This window comes from Numida meleagris, chromosome 3 (genome assembly GCF_002078875.1).
Source record: "Numida meleagris isolate 19003 breed g44 Domestic line chromosome 3, NumMel1.0, whole genome shotgun sequence".
In the NCBI taxonomy this organism is placed as follows: Eukaryota; Metazoa; Chordata; class Aves; order Galliformes; family Numididae; genus Numida; species Numida meleagris.
Genome location: NC_034411.1, coordinates 35,156,360 through 35,172,800, shown reverse-complemented (window position 1 = coordinate 35,172,800; position 16,441 = coordinate 35,156,360). Strand labels below are relative to the sequence as shown.

At 37.4% G+C, this 16,441-nt stretch overlaps 1 protein-coding gene across 2 annotated transcripts in view; it reads right to left on the bottom strand.

The window, feature by feature from the left end:
* The window catches only part of AKT3 (AKT serine/threonine kinase 3), a 132,958-nt gene that overhangs the window by 41,214 nt on the left and 75,303 nt on the right, over window positions 1–16,441 (bottom strand). For both annotated transcript variants that reach the window (XM_021392381.1, XM_021392382.1), the window contains 4 exons: window positions 13,582–13,693; window positions 9,274–9,418; window positions 3,474–3,605; window positions 694–759 (listed from right to left, as the gene is read on the bottom strand). In XM_021392381.1, the coding sequence (XP_021248056.1) occupies window positions 694–759; window positions 3,474–3,605; window positions 9,274–9,418; window positions 13,582–13,693 (455 nt within the window). The remainder of the gene's footprint in view (window positions 1–693; window positions 760–3,473; window positions 3,606–9,273; window positions 9,419–13,581; window positions 13,694–16,441) is intronic.

Sequence of the window (16,441 nt, the reverse complement as noted above, 5' to 3'; positions counted from 1 at the left end):
AGGTTTTATTTTCCTACATGAGAAAGCTTCCATGTTATGCATTCATTTTTTTAACAGAAAAAATATATTTTCCCTATCTTACAATGATTTAATCTTTTGAAATCAATGAAAAGATTTTCTAATATGTTCTCAAAGAATAAGACTAATAATTACTTCTACAGAGGGCAGCTGTAAAATTAAAATTATTAATCATAATTTGTTATGAATATCAAAATTCTCATCTTCTTTTCAGTATTTTCTATTAAATATTAACCAAGTGAAGAGAGATATTGAAATAGCGGTGTTTAAATTTTGTTGCTTCATGGGTTGCTTCTGCTGAACTAACAGTTATTTTATCATTTTATTGAAATCTCTATAGTTTGAAGTTTTCTTTATAAAAAATAACTTCCTTGACAAATATTTAAAATCAGTAACTTATTAAAAAAAGCGTTCATATATAAGAATTCCTAACAGTTACATTCTACAGCTACATGTATTTTCAGTGCATTTAGGCATTATAAATTTATTAGAAACTTTATTTCTGAACAGTTAAATAAGTACATAAGTACCAGATAGATATTGTTTGCATATGAATCATCATGAGAAAGACTTAAAAGTTTGTTCATAAGTTATGTTCATATTGGAATACCCATCTTGTAGAAAATTACTTGTTTAAGTTATAATGGCAATTAATACTTAGTTCCTAATACTTACTGTTAAAAAAGGATGTCTGGTGTTTTTCAATACTCTGCTTTCTGTAAGTGTATGAGCCACTTCATCCTAAGAAATGAAAAGTACAAGAAGTAGGTTTGAATTAAGATACAAAATTGCTGCTAGTTAATTACAAGGAAAAAGTTAATACTTCCAGAAACAGAAATCTACACTATAGATATGGAAAATGAATGAACCTGCTCACTTGAAAAAAAAAAAAAAAAAAAAAATTAAAAGTATTCATTTCTTTTCAGAAAAGAAATGTAAAATTAGAATTTGGCAACATACCGTTTAACATATTTGATTTGATTTTTCTTCTAATAAAGCTTTAAAATGAATTCTTGAAGTTTACAACCACTGCAGGGCAGGAAAAAACAATAATATTGGATTTGATCTTTTAAAAATACAGCCATCAGAACTGCAAAGTCATCAGAACAGCAAAGTTCTAATGCGCATCATCTGAATGACCAATACAGACTGAAATTGAATCAATCTGCAGGAAATGTACATAGCTAGTAGCTGACAGGCAATTACAGAACACAAATTTTGCAGCATTCTTTTTTTTTGTTTTTGTTTTTGTTTTTTTCACATTTTCTTGGTATTTGTTTTGTTTTTCTTTAAAACTGTTCAGCCAAAATGGAACAGTGCCTGTGCAAAACCTCTCCTCAACCTCTGTGCAATCCTACAGAAATCACATGAGAAGCACTTCTCTGGCCAGGCCCACCCTGCCTCCCCAAGCAGACCTCCTCCCAGCAAGTCAAAGGATGGACAGGGAATGCCCTTCCCAATTTCTGGACAGCTTTTGAAAATGTGGCAATTCAGAGCAAGACAGCTGCACTCTCCTGTCCCTCAGCCTAAATCGCAGGGATTGCCATAAGCCCCCCGCCAAAGGGAAAGAAACTAACTCAGCCCCAGTGAGTATTAGTGCCTGGGCAAGCTCATCTGCCCTCTACCTGCCAGCTGTCTCTCCCTCCAGACCCGTCTCTTGCCTTCCCCCAAGCAGGAAGCACACCAGAGGTGGGAAGGAGCCTGGATCAAGGCCCCAGGGACAGGTTACGGCCCAGTGTTGCCCTCACACCACCAAGGGCCTGACCTAAAAAGCCTGAAATGCACCCTGCTAGTTTTTGCCATTTACTGTGGCACTAAGCACCAGCTGAGTATTATACTGAACTGAAATCAAACATGGTGACTAAAACACCAACCATAACCCTGCATAAGTGAATTTATTTAGACAGAATATACTTTAATATTGCTGCAAATAATAGTAACGTAAGATTACTGTCCTGGACATGCTTATCATGCTCTGTTCTGAAGGTATCATTAAACTAATTTACTAATTAAACTATTATTAAAGTAAACACAGATGTCAGGAGTTTTAGATTATGCTTTAAAAACTGTCAAAATAGGAAGTTAAAAAATAACAACAGAATTAGCAGTAATAAATTCTGATGCTATCCAGTTAAGAAGTGGTGCATTATTGAGTGTAGATACTACAGCCACATACTGGGAGGAAAACAAAAAACGCTTCAAGAAGAAAAGCAATTCTAAAGATTTTTCAGCACATTTTTAGCATTCTTCTGTACAAAGAATAGCAATATAAAGTAACTTTCGAAACTGCATTCTAGGCTTTGTGGATATTTCTGTCATCTTGGGAAAAACAAGCAAACAAGCTAATAAAAAAAAAAAAACCAAACCCTATGAATGTAAATTTACAATGATTACTGAAATATATGAACAAACAGAAAAGGTTACACTCCCTCTCCCTTCAGTATACAGCTGAAAGCTGTGAACTGATCTGATGAACGATTCCCAGTTGTGTGGAGAGACCAGAGGAAGCGTGCAATTGCTGAGGATGTGCTAGGGCCAAAGGCTGGGTATTGTATTGCAGTGTATGGACAGAGCTATGAAAGCCTGAACAAGAGGCAGCTGCCACCCCAGTGAGCATCAGCATTGCTTCGAGAAGCCGCCTCCTCCCAGTATCTATTATTGTTGTTCCCCATCTTGTGCCCCAGATTTCAGCAAAAAGGCCACCCTGAAGTACAAAATGTATCTATTAATGAAGGAGTTGCTGAAAAGGTTAAGAAGAAAATTATCATTCATGTAATAAAATTAAATAAATCACTTTATCTTGGATCTGATGGGCAGTCTGCAATAAACAGTGATGTTGCAACAACAAATCCAGAAGGCTCGCCACCCATCTTTCTGACCTTCAATGATGTGATTTAGTCTGCAATACTTCTTCTATTGGTGATGTGGAAAAAAAGTTTATTCTCAAATTCAGACTCCAATTGAAAAAGAAGAGAGAACAGTGCATCTTTCATAAACTTAGTAAATTTTGTATGTTAATGAGCTGGAGATTACTTCAAAAACTGGAACAATAAAACTTTATTTCCCTGCACAGCTAATCTTACCTAACAAACCAGGAACAGCATAGGCTCATTAAATTAATTGTATTTATCTGAATAAACTTGCAATTCACTTTGAAAATGTTTAGGTATATAATATACTCTACAATGCACTTTTTCTATTTATAAACTTAGACTGCACTATTTTCCTGCACAGTGAATTCTCTTAGTGCGTTAGCATGCTCTAGGTTACAAAACAGTGGAAAAAGGAGTAAAAAAATTTGTACATGTTAATTTTGTTTACTCTTGTTTTCTGAAGATACACATACATTTCTATTAAATTCAGTTACCATCAAAAAATCAAATATAACTTACTATAGGATGCTGATTATTCCATTCAAAAAACTGAAATAGAATTACAACTATAACCTTCCTTACCTTTGCAATAATTACTTCTTTTTTCAAAATCTTCATAGCATAGTATTTCCCACTAGCCTTCTCTCGGACCAGGATAACTTTGCCAAACGTGCCTTTGCCCAGTAGTTTTAAATAGTCAAAGTCATTCATTGTCTATAAGGAGCAAAGAACAAGCAAGGATTCGTAAGACTTAAGCTATGCAGTTCCAAAATATATTCAAAATGCTTCTGCAAGCAACCAAATGGTACTACCAATATAAAAAGATCAGTTTACAAAACCTGATCCACACAAATGTGTATAAAGTTGAAGTTTGTGATCGCAGACTTAAATGTTGCCTTAACTGATCAAATTTTCCAAAAACTACTGCAATGTGTTACAACTAGTGATGCACAAAACTAGGGAAATCACAAGTGAGTAGGAAAGCAAGTTAATAATAAGCCTGTACATTATTAATACATAATTAATGCAAGAAGCTTGTATTTCATTCAGCATATATTAGAGCTTTTATAATAAATAATTATGAAAGGTTTTCCTCTTCAAATGAAACTGCTGATAACAGTGAACTCTAGGAGTCTGTATCACGCACAGACTTTAGAACCAAAAGATAAAGCTCAAGCTCAGGCAAAGCATGTAGCACAGCTACAACTGTACCTATCTTTTTAATATTTAGTCAAAGCCTGTAATAATTACTTCTCTATAAATATTTTATGATTTTTTTATTCCAGATACTGATTCAAGTATTCATTAAAAATGTTTACTATGACATAGCTATCCTTTCAACATATTAGCCTTTTGTTTATCAGGGTTCTAAATTTATCTTCCATTTAATCTTCTCCAGTCACATTCCCGCAAACTCAAACTTCAAATCATTTTGAGCTTTCTTTTTTGGTGAGGAAGGAAGAGTAAATTTATAAGAGTAAAAAAAATATACTGATTTATAACCAGAACCTGTTTAAACTTTGATCCTGTTAATAAAACTATTTTTCTTAGCTCTACCAATAGCCTGTTTTGTAGAACATTCATTAAGTGATGCAGAGTGGGTGGAATGAGGGCTTTTTCTGCAAGGGGAAAATGCTGTATTTACTAGAAAGCACTACCATCAATCCATAAAGCTACTTCCCAAAATGATAGGAATATCAACTAATAGATGTAGCTTTTTAAAAAATTTTGAGGATATCGAACCTGCAATCAATCTGAAGGCAGACATTTCCAAAATGAAAGGAACATAATTATATATATTATATAATATTATATTGTATTATATTTTTATATTATATTATATTAATATTATATAATTATATATATAACATAAATAACATAAATGAAAGGAACATAATTATTTCTATTCTTGAATGAAATATTCTATCTAATAAAAATATTTATTGTGTCAGTTAAAGAATTTACAGAAAAGTATCAGAAAAAATAGCGATAAGGAAATTATATGTATTTTAAAAGAAATAGACCAGACAGAACAAAGTTTGAATAACAAATTCATCTAGATCTCTCCAGTATAGTCTTTCAAGATAACTTTCATTCTGTATATTATATATCACCTACTATACTGACAGTTTTTAAATTATTATTTAGTTCTAATTCCTCTTAGCTACCTCAAAAGACAAGGGGAGCATTAGGGGAACAGAGAAATGATGAAGATGTACATGGATTGCCACTATAACCTAAAATTTTAGTTTTGTTTGAATTCTTTCAATGAAATGTGTATTTCCACTCATATTCATCACTAGGGATTCCAAAAGTAAAATACAAAACAAGTAACACTAACTAATATGGGAAAGTCACAATTTATAGAAAAACAGATCTGCTGCATGTGTACATGCATGCATACTCATAAACATGCATACAAAAACTTCTCTTGTCTTAGCTAAGTCCTTCTGTTGTCCCACTGTTAAATGGTCGTAAGCCCCTTCCTCCAAAACAGCAACAATTTTTTGCTTATATCAAGTCAAAAGAAATACAATCAAGGTCACATATCCTAGTTTGGGAATTTCTGAAACTTACTCCATTAAAGAACTCTCTCAAAATATTTTTTATTTTTTTTTTTAACTGTTAACTGGCATAATGTATATTTAAAGCTGTGATCCAAATGCTATGTGGAAACTGCTACTTCATCAACTAAAGGGAAGATTTCTCAAATATCACAGTCAGTACTTTGGAAAGTCAGGATATCTACTTTGATAGTTCTATGATAACCATCAAGCAAAAAGAAACCGCCTTTGTGTTAAAGCAATGAAAACTGTCAAAATTCACGTGATAAATTCAAAATGCATTTAAAGCACAATTCAGGCAGAAGATGAGAAACTCAGGGCACAATCCTCCCTAACTTCAGGCTGCATTCCCCCACACAGAAAGGCCAACAGCTTTTATGACAAAGAATACCTAGTGACCATAAACATCACTTCTAACCATCAAAAATTTATGGTACCATAAGCAGCATCAAAGGGGTAACTTTTCCTGTCGTTCCAATTATCCTTGAGAGGCTGAATTCAGAGAGACCATCAGAGTTTGAACACAGACAGCTCATAATAGCAGCCCTTTGCCTGTACACAGAAGGAGGATATTGGCTCAATTGATCGCAGACATGGGCTTGATGCTAAGGGCTGCAAGCCAGTCAAATTGGAAGACTCATTTGTCTAACATTTGCTTACATCATTCATCACAGCAGTCATGAATCTAGCCGCAACCTTGCTAAAAACAAACTTTTAAAAATGCAGATTTATAAGACGAAGGTAATAGTTTTGAGAGATTTTGAGTAGTGGCTTAACAGCAGGTTATGGTAGCAGTGATAGTTCTAAGAATAAAGTCTCCCAATGCTGTCATTCTTTAGAAGCTTAGCAGAAGGCTTAGAGATGATATTCAGTGCAGGGTAACTCAAAAAGTCTGCCAAAGAACACAAGACCTTGAGAGATAAAAACACAGATGCCATAGCTAAGAGTGTACTGAAAGCTGGTGAAAAAATTGAAATACTTCCTAAACCTGAGAATGTTGGTAAGCATGTTTGGAGGCTTCCATAAGATTGAATTCTGTTTCCTTCATAATTTTCCCACTTCTTCGTTCCTACTGAACCTTAAGAAGTGAATTTTTTTACTCATTACAATGTTTTTTGGCTTCTCTGAAAAAAATCCATTCTTTATTCATGCTGAACCCTGAAAAACAAATTCCAAAACAAATAATGGAAAACTGTCCAAAGAACTACATAACATTCAGCTTTCTGTAAACCCTATTTACTCCTGCTATGTATGTTCTTTTCAAAAGAACACACTTTACTACAGTTATTGAAATTCCTACCAGCCAAGAACTGCTTTTAAAATATTCCTGATACGCACAAAGAGTATATGACTGAGAATTTTCATCTGACTTCATCAGGAAGAAATTCTACCTAATAGAAATAGTCCAGCAAGGAATAACAGCAGTTTGCTAATTGTTTCTCGTACTTGAAATTTTAGTGATGCTATTACTGTAGAAAAGTGGCACACTGACACCATTAAAAGAATTTCAAAATAAAAAGGTGTCTTTGGTTCTTCTGGCTAATTTGGACAGAGATGTTGCTGTCAGGCCTGTTCAAAGCAAGTTCAATTTCTTAAAAACTGTTTTGTTTGTAAACCTTTTGTTGCTTCTTTTTAGAGAAGAAACAGGTCCACTTCTCTCTGACTTGCTTCTTAATCTGATTATGCTCTTCTACTCATATGAATACCACCCAGTGCATGCACAAGCAAAATTCACTGTGCGCAGATACAAGATCAGATGACTAAACAAACTTGGACACAATATGCAAAAAAATTCTGGAAAGAAATCTAATATAGAAAAGGCAATACATTAAGTAGATATAATTAAAGTGGTTCTGATTCTGTTAACAAATACAAATGCTTAAGCAGAAGCTTTTCAGAAGCAGTTCTACAAAAAACTATTTCCCCTAATTTCTATTAATACAAAGGGAGCGACAAGGGAGTCCCCTTTATGGTCACTCAGGACATTTTATTCAAAAATCTTCTGAGCACTTTTTGCTAAGTCTTCCAGAAGTTTTAAACCTGCAGTGGGATTTTGAGTTTTGGCAGAAAAAAAAATTCCTTGACGTTATCAGTGTGCTTTTCAGTAGCTACATACACTTCATTCTGACCTATCCTTAGGTGTCAAATATCACCATATTTCACTTCACATTTGTTTCATAGCTTGCTTGTGGCTTGCTGACAAAGACATTATATATTCTATAGCACAGCACATGCATTGTCCCAGAATTTTACTTCAGTTCTTAGAGTAAGCAGCAAGAAATAAACAGAAGTGATCTTCCACCTACTCTTATTCCCACAACCCTTTTGTTGAATGAAAAAAGCATTGTGAACAAGGAAAGCATACGTTCCAGATAAACAACTCATATTAGACCACATTTATTTTGACACCTTGAAAATGCTTGCTGTTATGCAGTGTTTTTGTACTCTACTAAGAGGATACACAAGCTTGGCACAGTGGTCAGATCTTTAAAAGAGCAAACCCAAATCCCTTCCACATAATCACACTGCCTCTCAGAAAGACTGACACATCTTGACCACAGCCTCTGTCTTGCTGTCACTTATTATATTTTACCCTGGAGCACAATCACTAAATCTCTGTGCTGCAAGGCTAGAAGTTCAATGTCAACCTTTCCAACCTGACAATTCGTGATGCGAGTATTGTCATGTCTGTATATGATTAGGTTTTATTTTTTTATGTAGAGGGAAAAAAAAGCCTAGAAAATTATGTACAATGAAACCACATTAATGAACTATGCTTGTATTGCAAACTCAAGTTCTCAAAACTTAGGACATGACAGAATTAAGATTTCCTGCAACACCCTTGTTATATTCCTAAGGACACAGTTGTCAGCCACTGATCTTTCTATAATTCTTGCCTCATAATTCTTGCAGTGTTCAATATTCCTTCTCACTGTTCATCATTAAGAGACATTCCATGACACTAGCTGTACGATTATTTTGCTGTCTGCAGACTTCCACTTAATTCTCCAAAGGTTTCATTTTGTACCCAGAAAGAATTAAGCCAATCTTACAGAATCATGTTATTATTTCTCATGTGATTTCAATACATTTTTTGAGTCATGTCAATCCTGTATAATAAATGGGAAACATCCACTCGAGTTCCTCATTATTCTTCAAGAGCAGTTTGTACTTCCAGAAACACAGGACAAAATGGAAACCCAGAATATCAAGCGAATTTTTATGTAACACAATTTTTAAAACATAATGTGTTTATCTTGTTGACTCTGGAGATACAACTGCAAGTGTGCTGGAGACAGCAACGTACATATTCGTATGTGCAGCAGAAGCTGTGAAGGATTCCACAGAAATATTGTTTTCATCGAAAATTAAAGCAGAGTTCTTTTCCCAGACAGCAAAAAACAAGGTCAATAAAAGCCAAATTCTGCTAGCCTTTCTCATGCAAATCTAATTTGTATTGGGGATTACTTGCATGAGAAAGTGGGCAAACATTTTTCTAAAGAGAATATTTTATTCCTATACTTCTGGAAGAGTAAACAAACTTAAAGGGAAAAACAAAAATAATATTCAAATAACAAGCAGATTGTTAACTTGTGCCTGAATGGTTGAACTGCCTTTGAAAGGTGGTATATCAGACAGCGTAACAAACAAATAAAATTAGAGCAGTACAGCTTTATTGAAATAAAACAAGTATGTACTTCTATGCTTATAATACACTGAAATTTATGTAGAGATATTATTGCTTCTATATCCAACTAGATCACTTTGCAGAATTTACTTACATATTAATCTTATTAGTTATTTTTGAATGTCATTACCTTTCTTTTATGATGAGTTGTTGAAGCATCCATCTCCTCTTCACCTATATTGTCTATCTGTGAAGTTGGACTACAGTTCATCCTTTCCTCTTCCTGCCTCTGAAGTCTGTCTGCTACAGCCTGGATTGCTTCTGTCCATTCTTCCCTATCATGAACAAGTCAACAATCCTATTAGAAACTTAAAAAATTCACCCAAATAATGTGTTTATATTGTTTTTCACATGCTAAATTGCCTCAACATGCAGTTCTCATGTTATACAGCAAAAGCCTCATACAATTTAATTGTTTCAATTTCCTTCTGTATTCTGCATGATGGATAAGGTGCTAAGGTTCATCAGCATCAAAAAGAATCACTACATAGTTTATTTCAAGAGTTAACAGTGTCTGACTTAAATACTAATACTAATAAATAAATACTTTAATACCAAAAACTTGAAAATTCTTGCTATAGGTGTAACACTACTCAGAGCATAGTATGTCATGTCCTGTCTGACAGTATATGATAATAATCTACTCAAGAGAGTGTTTCTCCTCACCATAAGAAAATAAGATTTGAATACACAATTAATAACTCCTTGGCAGTTCCCTCTTAAAACTGAACTCTATGGCTAATTTCAAATTTCCCTGAGAATCAGAGGTTCTCAAAGATAATTAAATTTTAAAAAAAAAATCATGAAAACAAGCAGCTGCATGGAAGGGGCAGGCCCAGATGAGGGTTTCCATTCCGGGAAATGCCAGGCAGCCCTTGACTACTCAGCTGCTGGCTGACCAGCACAGGCCTAGCAGCTGGCCAATCCACATGCTGCAGCCCTTCATCAAGTGCAGCACGAGCTGCTTTTTCCTCTGCCAGTGGGAGACACAAGAGTAGTCTGGGAGTATTAAGGAATGTAGCTTGAGGTACAATGCATCACACAGAAGAAAAACATGGTGGAGAAATGGTATCAAGGTATAATTTTAAAAGGTGCAAGTGGATATACTAATAAAAGAAGAATGCAAAAATAAAATAATTAGTTATTTATTGGTATAAACAGTATGACCATGGGGAATTTTACTCTGCACCTGACCTAATGCCTGCTGATGGGGTCCACCTGGGTCAGAGGGGGAAAAGAATTTGGGCCCAGAAGGTGTATGGGCTCACTGACAGGGCATTAAACTAGGTTTGCAGGGGGTGTTAGCGAGCCTGTCCATATGAAGGTGTGGGATAGCAGAGCTAAGTTAGAGAGACAAGGTGCTAGTGGGGACAACCAGCTTTTTAGGAGAGACAGGCAAGGGAGGAGAGGTGGGATAGTTGCCCTCTGTGTTAAGAAGTGGATAGACTGCAAAGAGCTGCCCCTGAGTAACACTCAAGAACAGGTTGAGAGTTTGTGGGTTAAGATTAGGGACAGGACCAGTAAAGGATAGGTGGTGGTCAATGTCTACTACAGGCCACCTGATCAAGGGGAGCCTATTGACGAGGCCTTCTTGCATCAGCTGCCAGAGGCACCGCGCTTGCAGGCTCTCATCCTGGCGGAGGATTTCAGCCACCTACATATCTGCTGGGACAACAATACGGTGAGCTGCAAGCGATCCAGAAGAATCCTGAAGTCCATTGATGATAACTTTCTGGTTCAGGTATTGGACAGACCCACCAGAGGTAAAGCATTGCTGGACCTGGTGACCGTAAAAGAGGTTAAGATGAGAGGCAGCGTGGACTGCAGTGACCATGTCCTAGTTGAGTTCATGATCTCGAGGAACATGGGCCTGGTAAAGAGTGGAGTCAGGATACTGAACTTCAGGAGAGATAACTTTAGGTTGCTTAAGGAATTGTTGGATGAGATTCCCTGGGAAACTGTCCTTAAGTAAAAAAGATCAGAACAGAGCTGGCAGCACTATCTGAAATGCCATTCTGAGGGCGCAAGAGGGCTCCAACTCCCAAAAGAAGAAATCAGGCAGACAAAGCAGGAAACCAGCACAGCGGAGCCAGGACCTGCTGGTCATGCTGAGGGGAAAAAAGGTAAAGTATAAGCAGTGAAGTGGGGATGGATGGCCTGGGAAAAATACTGTCCAGATGCGCAGGGATGGGATCAGGAAAGCCAAAGGGCAGAAGGAATTAAACCTGGCGAGGGATATGAAAAACAACAAAAAGAATTTCTTTAGTTACACTGGGCAGAAGAGACAGGCAAAGGAGAGTATACTCCCTCTGATAAATGGAAGAGAGCTGGCCTCTTCACACACGGAGAAGGCTGAGGTACTTAACGAGTTCCTTGCCTCTGTCCTCACAGGCAGTCAGGCTTCTCACACCTTTTATGTCCCTGAACTTCTAAGCAGGAGTCGGGGGAACAAAACTCCTCCCAGTGTAAGAGTAGAGCAAACTCAAGACCAACGCATGAAGCTAAATACGTAGAATTCTATGGTGCCTGATGACATGCATCCCAGGATTCTGAAAGAACTGTCTGATGCGGTTGCCAAATCGCTTTCCATCATATTTAAAAAATCGTGGCTGCCAGGCAAAGCCCCCAGTGACTGGAAAAAGGAAAACATCACTCCCATATTCAAGAAGGGGAGAAAGAAGAACTGGGGAACTACAGGCCAGTGATCTTTGCCTCTGTGCCTGGGAAGATCACAGAGCAGATCGTCCTAGAAAACATGTTAAGGCATGTGCAAGATGTGGAGGTGATCTGAGACAGCCAACATGGCTTCACCAAGGGCAGATCATGCCTCACCAATCTGGTGGCCTTCTATGATGAGGCCAGCTCTTCTCAGTGGTGTGTAGCATTAGGCCATTGCTCCTTGTCCTACAACTTGAACACAGGAAGCTCCATACAAACACGTAGAAGAATTTTTTTACAGTAAGGGTAAAGGAGCATTGGAATTGGAGCTTGCCCAGAGACATTGTGGAGTCTCCTTCTATTGAGTTAGGCATCCAGATGGGTCTTGAATATCTGTGAGACCTATTGTAGGGAACCTGCTTTAGCAGGGGGGTTGGACTTGATCTCTTCAGGCCCCTTCCAACCCTTGCAATTCTGTGACTCTGTGAAGAATTCACTGAGAGCAGCCCTGCAGAGAAGGACTTGTGGGTTCTGATGGACAAAAAGCTGGACACGAGCCAGCAGAGCTTGCAGCCCTGAAGTCCAATAGTATTCTGGGCTTCAGAATACTTCTTCAGAAGAACGGTAGCCAGCAGGGAGAGCGAGTTGATTGTCCTCCTCTACTCTGCCCTTTGAGGCCCCATCTGGAGTACTGTGCTCAAGCCTGGGGCCCCAACTACAGGAGGGATGCAGAGTTGTTGGAGCAGGTCCAGAAGAGTGCCATGAAGATGTACAGAGGGCTGGAGCACCTCTCCCATGAAGAAAGAGGGAGCTGGGCTTGTTTAGCTTGGAGAAGGCTGCAGGAAAACCTCACTGTGGTCTTCTAGTACTTGAAGGGAGCTTACAAGCAGGGGGAGGACTGACTTTTTACATGATCTGATCATAAAAAGACAAGGGGCAATGGCTTTAAACTAAAAGAGGGAAGATTTAGGCTAGATGTTAGGAAGAAAATTTTTACACAGAGGGTGGTGAGGTGCTGGAACAGGTTACCTAGAGAGGTTGTGGATGCCCCACCTCTGGAAGCATTCAAGGCCAGGTTAAGTGGGATCCTGAGCAGCTTGATCAAGTAGTTGGCATCCCTGACCATGGCAGGAGAGTTGGAACTAGATGATCTTTAAGGTCCTCTCCAACCTAAGCCATTCTGTAATTCTATGAATAAAGCCAAATCAAAGTATTGATCTCAAGAGGACAGGTGCATTCAGTGGGAAGACACGATATAGCTAACTAGAGAAACAGAATGGAATATTTTAGTGAGATACAGCACCCCATGTTTCCCATATACTTCTAGTGCTTTAAAAAAAGTTAATTCTTAAGAGTATGTATATGTTTACTGAAAGAAGAAAAGCTAATAAGCACCATAAAACAAATTATAACAAACATACTGCTTTCTGTGCCAAAAAGAACGCATTAAGAAGACTAAAAGGAACATCTAAGACAGCAAGGCTGAAAAATATTCCAAAGCAGGCTTCTATTGTTCAAAATTTAACACTTCAGAGACATATCATGACATAGTTTTGGCTTATTTGAACACACTCATCCTACTTACTTGCAGGCAGTTCGCAGACTAGATAGGAGCTCGGACTGTATTTTACAGAAGCTGACTTATAAATTGTTCAAATAACTGTTCAGAAGTGCTTGGAATGTCACAAGTCCACATGCTGATTACTGAGCAATCCCAGCTGAGACTGTAGAAACTTGTGCATAACCAACACTGAAAGCAAAACAAAAATAAAATTCTCACCGTTCCTCTGGAGTGTCTACGTGGAACGTCCTCTCTATGACAGTGGTCCACTGAAGACATCTGATAATGAATGTATTTGGCTTTGGTCGCTCTGTTTTCATTAGCTGACATTCTAGAGAAATATATGATATTTCACCCTTTACAGATTCCCAGTTAATGGGCGAAAAGCAAATAAAATGACTTAGATAAAATACACATAGCTTATGTATACCTAGCCAGCACATAAAAGGAAATGCAGAACACCAATATAACCATGGGCTTGAACAAAAGGTAGAAGAAATAAGCCAAAAGTATTGATGGAACTTGTACTGATCCCCATATAAAGTGTGATCTCCATTTGTAATTTAGGTCTATTACAAGAGTAAGAGTATTAGATTCCAGATTGCTCCAGTGTGGCAAGGTAACAGCAGTAGCCAAAGGCACATTTTTCCATCTGTACCTGGCAGGAGTATGATGTTTTTACTTCAACGGTAATCATGCTGCAGTTACCAGGGTACCATCACCTCACGATTGGATTTATTGTAAAATATCCTACCTGAGAGAATTCAGATGCTGAAATCAGTCTGATTTTTAAACATAAAATTACCACCCACACACCCACTGGGGCTGCCCCAGGAAGTCATCTCGTTGTTCTTAGCATCCCAAGGCAGAACCAGGTCTGTCTAGCCTGTTTCCCTCAAATATTTCTCTAAGCACTTTCTAGAGTTCCCTAAAATAGTAATTTCAAGATCTCTGTAAGCAAACTATTCTATCCAATTACAAGGAAATTCATTACTTTTATTGTTAGAAGACTTTTCCTAGCATTTAATTCTCCCAATAATTTAAAAATTGTTTCTTGTCCTTCCAACCAATTTATTCTCTTTTTCGAGCAGCTATTTCTTTTAGACATCTGAAGACCATCTCTCTTCAGTCTTCCCTGGCCTAAATCCATTAAACCAGTCAGTCCTCACAGGTTGTGCTTTCAGATCCCAGATCTTTCTTGTCACAGAAATCTAGACATACAGTAGACAATCTACTGTTCCTCTGTCACAAGAGCACAACACTGTTCATTCAGGCAGTGGTTTGATGAGACTTGATGTTTGATGTTAGATTTTACAACATAGCGTACTACACTAAAACACTACATTTATATGGTGCGAAACACTGACCTACAAGAACTCTTTATTCATGCAAACATGTTTTTGTTTTTTTGTGGGTTTTTTTTTTTTCTTGGATGACATTAAGGTTACTCTGTCAAAAGAGTGATTTGCTTTCCTGCAGCTACCATAAATCTAACAAAAACATCACAGCCCATGTTCTGGTAATTCAACAAGAATGCGATATAAAATGACTCCTCCAGTAAACAAAATCAATCAATAATGAATACAGCAACAGACTTCCTGTTCATTTACGATCGACTAACTTTCTTTTTGTAGAGCTGCAACCTACCAGCTAGCCCGCACCTTTCCCTGATTAAGTTGATGGTGTTGCCTATAACTTAGCATAAAACCTTGCCCTTTATTCTTGGTGAAATACATTTTATTTACTCAAGCTAATGTCAGTATTTTACAGAAGTCATGTTATATGACTGTACCACTCTTCAAGGCACATTGTTCTTTCACAGAAGTACCTTATCTTGGTGTTTTTTTTTCCCATAAATTCAGTCCTGACACCTCAACTATCATCCATAACTTTACATACAATATTGTTTAAGGAACGGCATCAGACCAAGCGAATTTCTAAATGCTCAGTATATTTCAGTACCCATTAGCCTTTTTTATCAATGTTATCAGACTTACTTGTGCCACATCGTCAATATAGGAAGGAAAGTTTTGACATTAGGGGGTTCTCTGTGATTTAAGAACTTGATTTAAGAACTGTTGTGCAAGCTGACATGTTTTGTTTTCTTTTTTAAAAGAGGAAAGTGCTACAGTAGGATGGACTTGGGAAGAGGGAACATCACACAAAAGGTGGAAAAGAAACATGGACAGAAGCAGATGAAGGGAACTTAAGGACCATGATGAAGTGGATAGGATATATAGTAGGCTCACAGCTGGGTGCACGTACTATGAGATCAAAGGAACTCCTCTCATCAGGCCTACGGTTGAAGTCCAAGTTACAATGACAGTGATGGGGATCCTAGGAACAATACGCTATTTGTTTTCTTAAAATTCTCAGCTGCAGCTTTAAGAAATGTGCAGGGCTACTTTTATAACAGAAGAGACTGCATGCATGTCTGTTCTAGGATTACCTGATCTTACCCCTGACTAAATCATTCTCTCATCTTTAATCCTATCACACTTCAATCATGTAGGCTGAAACTTCCTTTGCTGGATGTTTGCCTAAAGCTGCACACTGCTGGAAAATACTACTTTTTGGAGACAAGACTTAAAACTTGGCAAACAAAGACCTTTGATATCCTTCCAGTACTCCCATGAAAATGTAACACAACTGTCCATTGTAAAAGAGTGCAGGGGAGGTTAGTAAAAAAAAAAAAAAACCTGCAGTAACATTTACTAAACTATAAAATTCTTAAAAATCTGTGCAGTAATCCAGAGGCTACAGCTATCTCCTATCTCTGTATCTGCTGAACGGAAAGCTCTTTCTCCTACATTCATATTGGCTCTTGCTAGCCTCAGACAGCACAAAAAAGAAGCTACCCAGCTGAGGCAAAATCCAATATGAAACGGTATCATACAGCAAAACTAATTTAAAGAAGAGATGTCAGAACAAAAGACCAGGGAATAAAGGCAGAAGAGTGTAAATGGGCAAGGAAGAAGACTGAAACCTGTGTGGAAGAGAAACACTAGGGGGATAAAAGAAGGCTCATTAGGAACAGCAGCAAGAAATAGCAGCTAGAATGGGGAGACTGCAAGAGAGA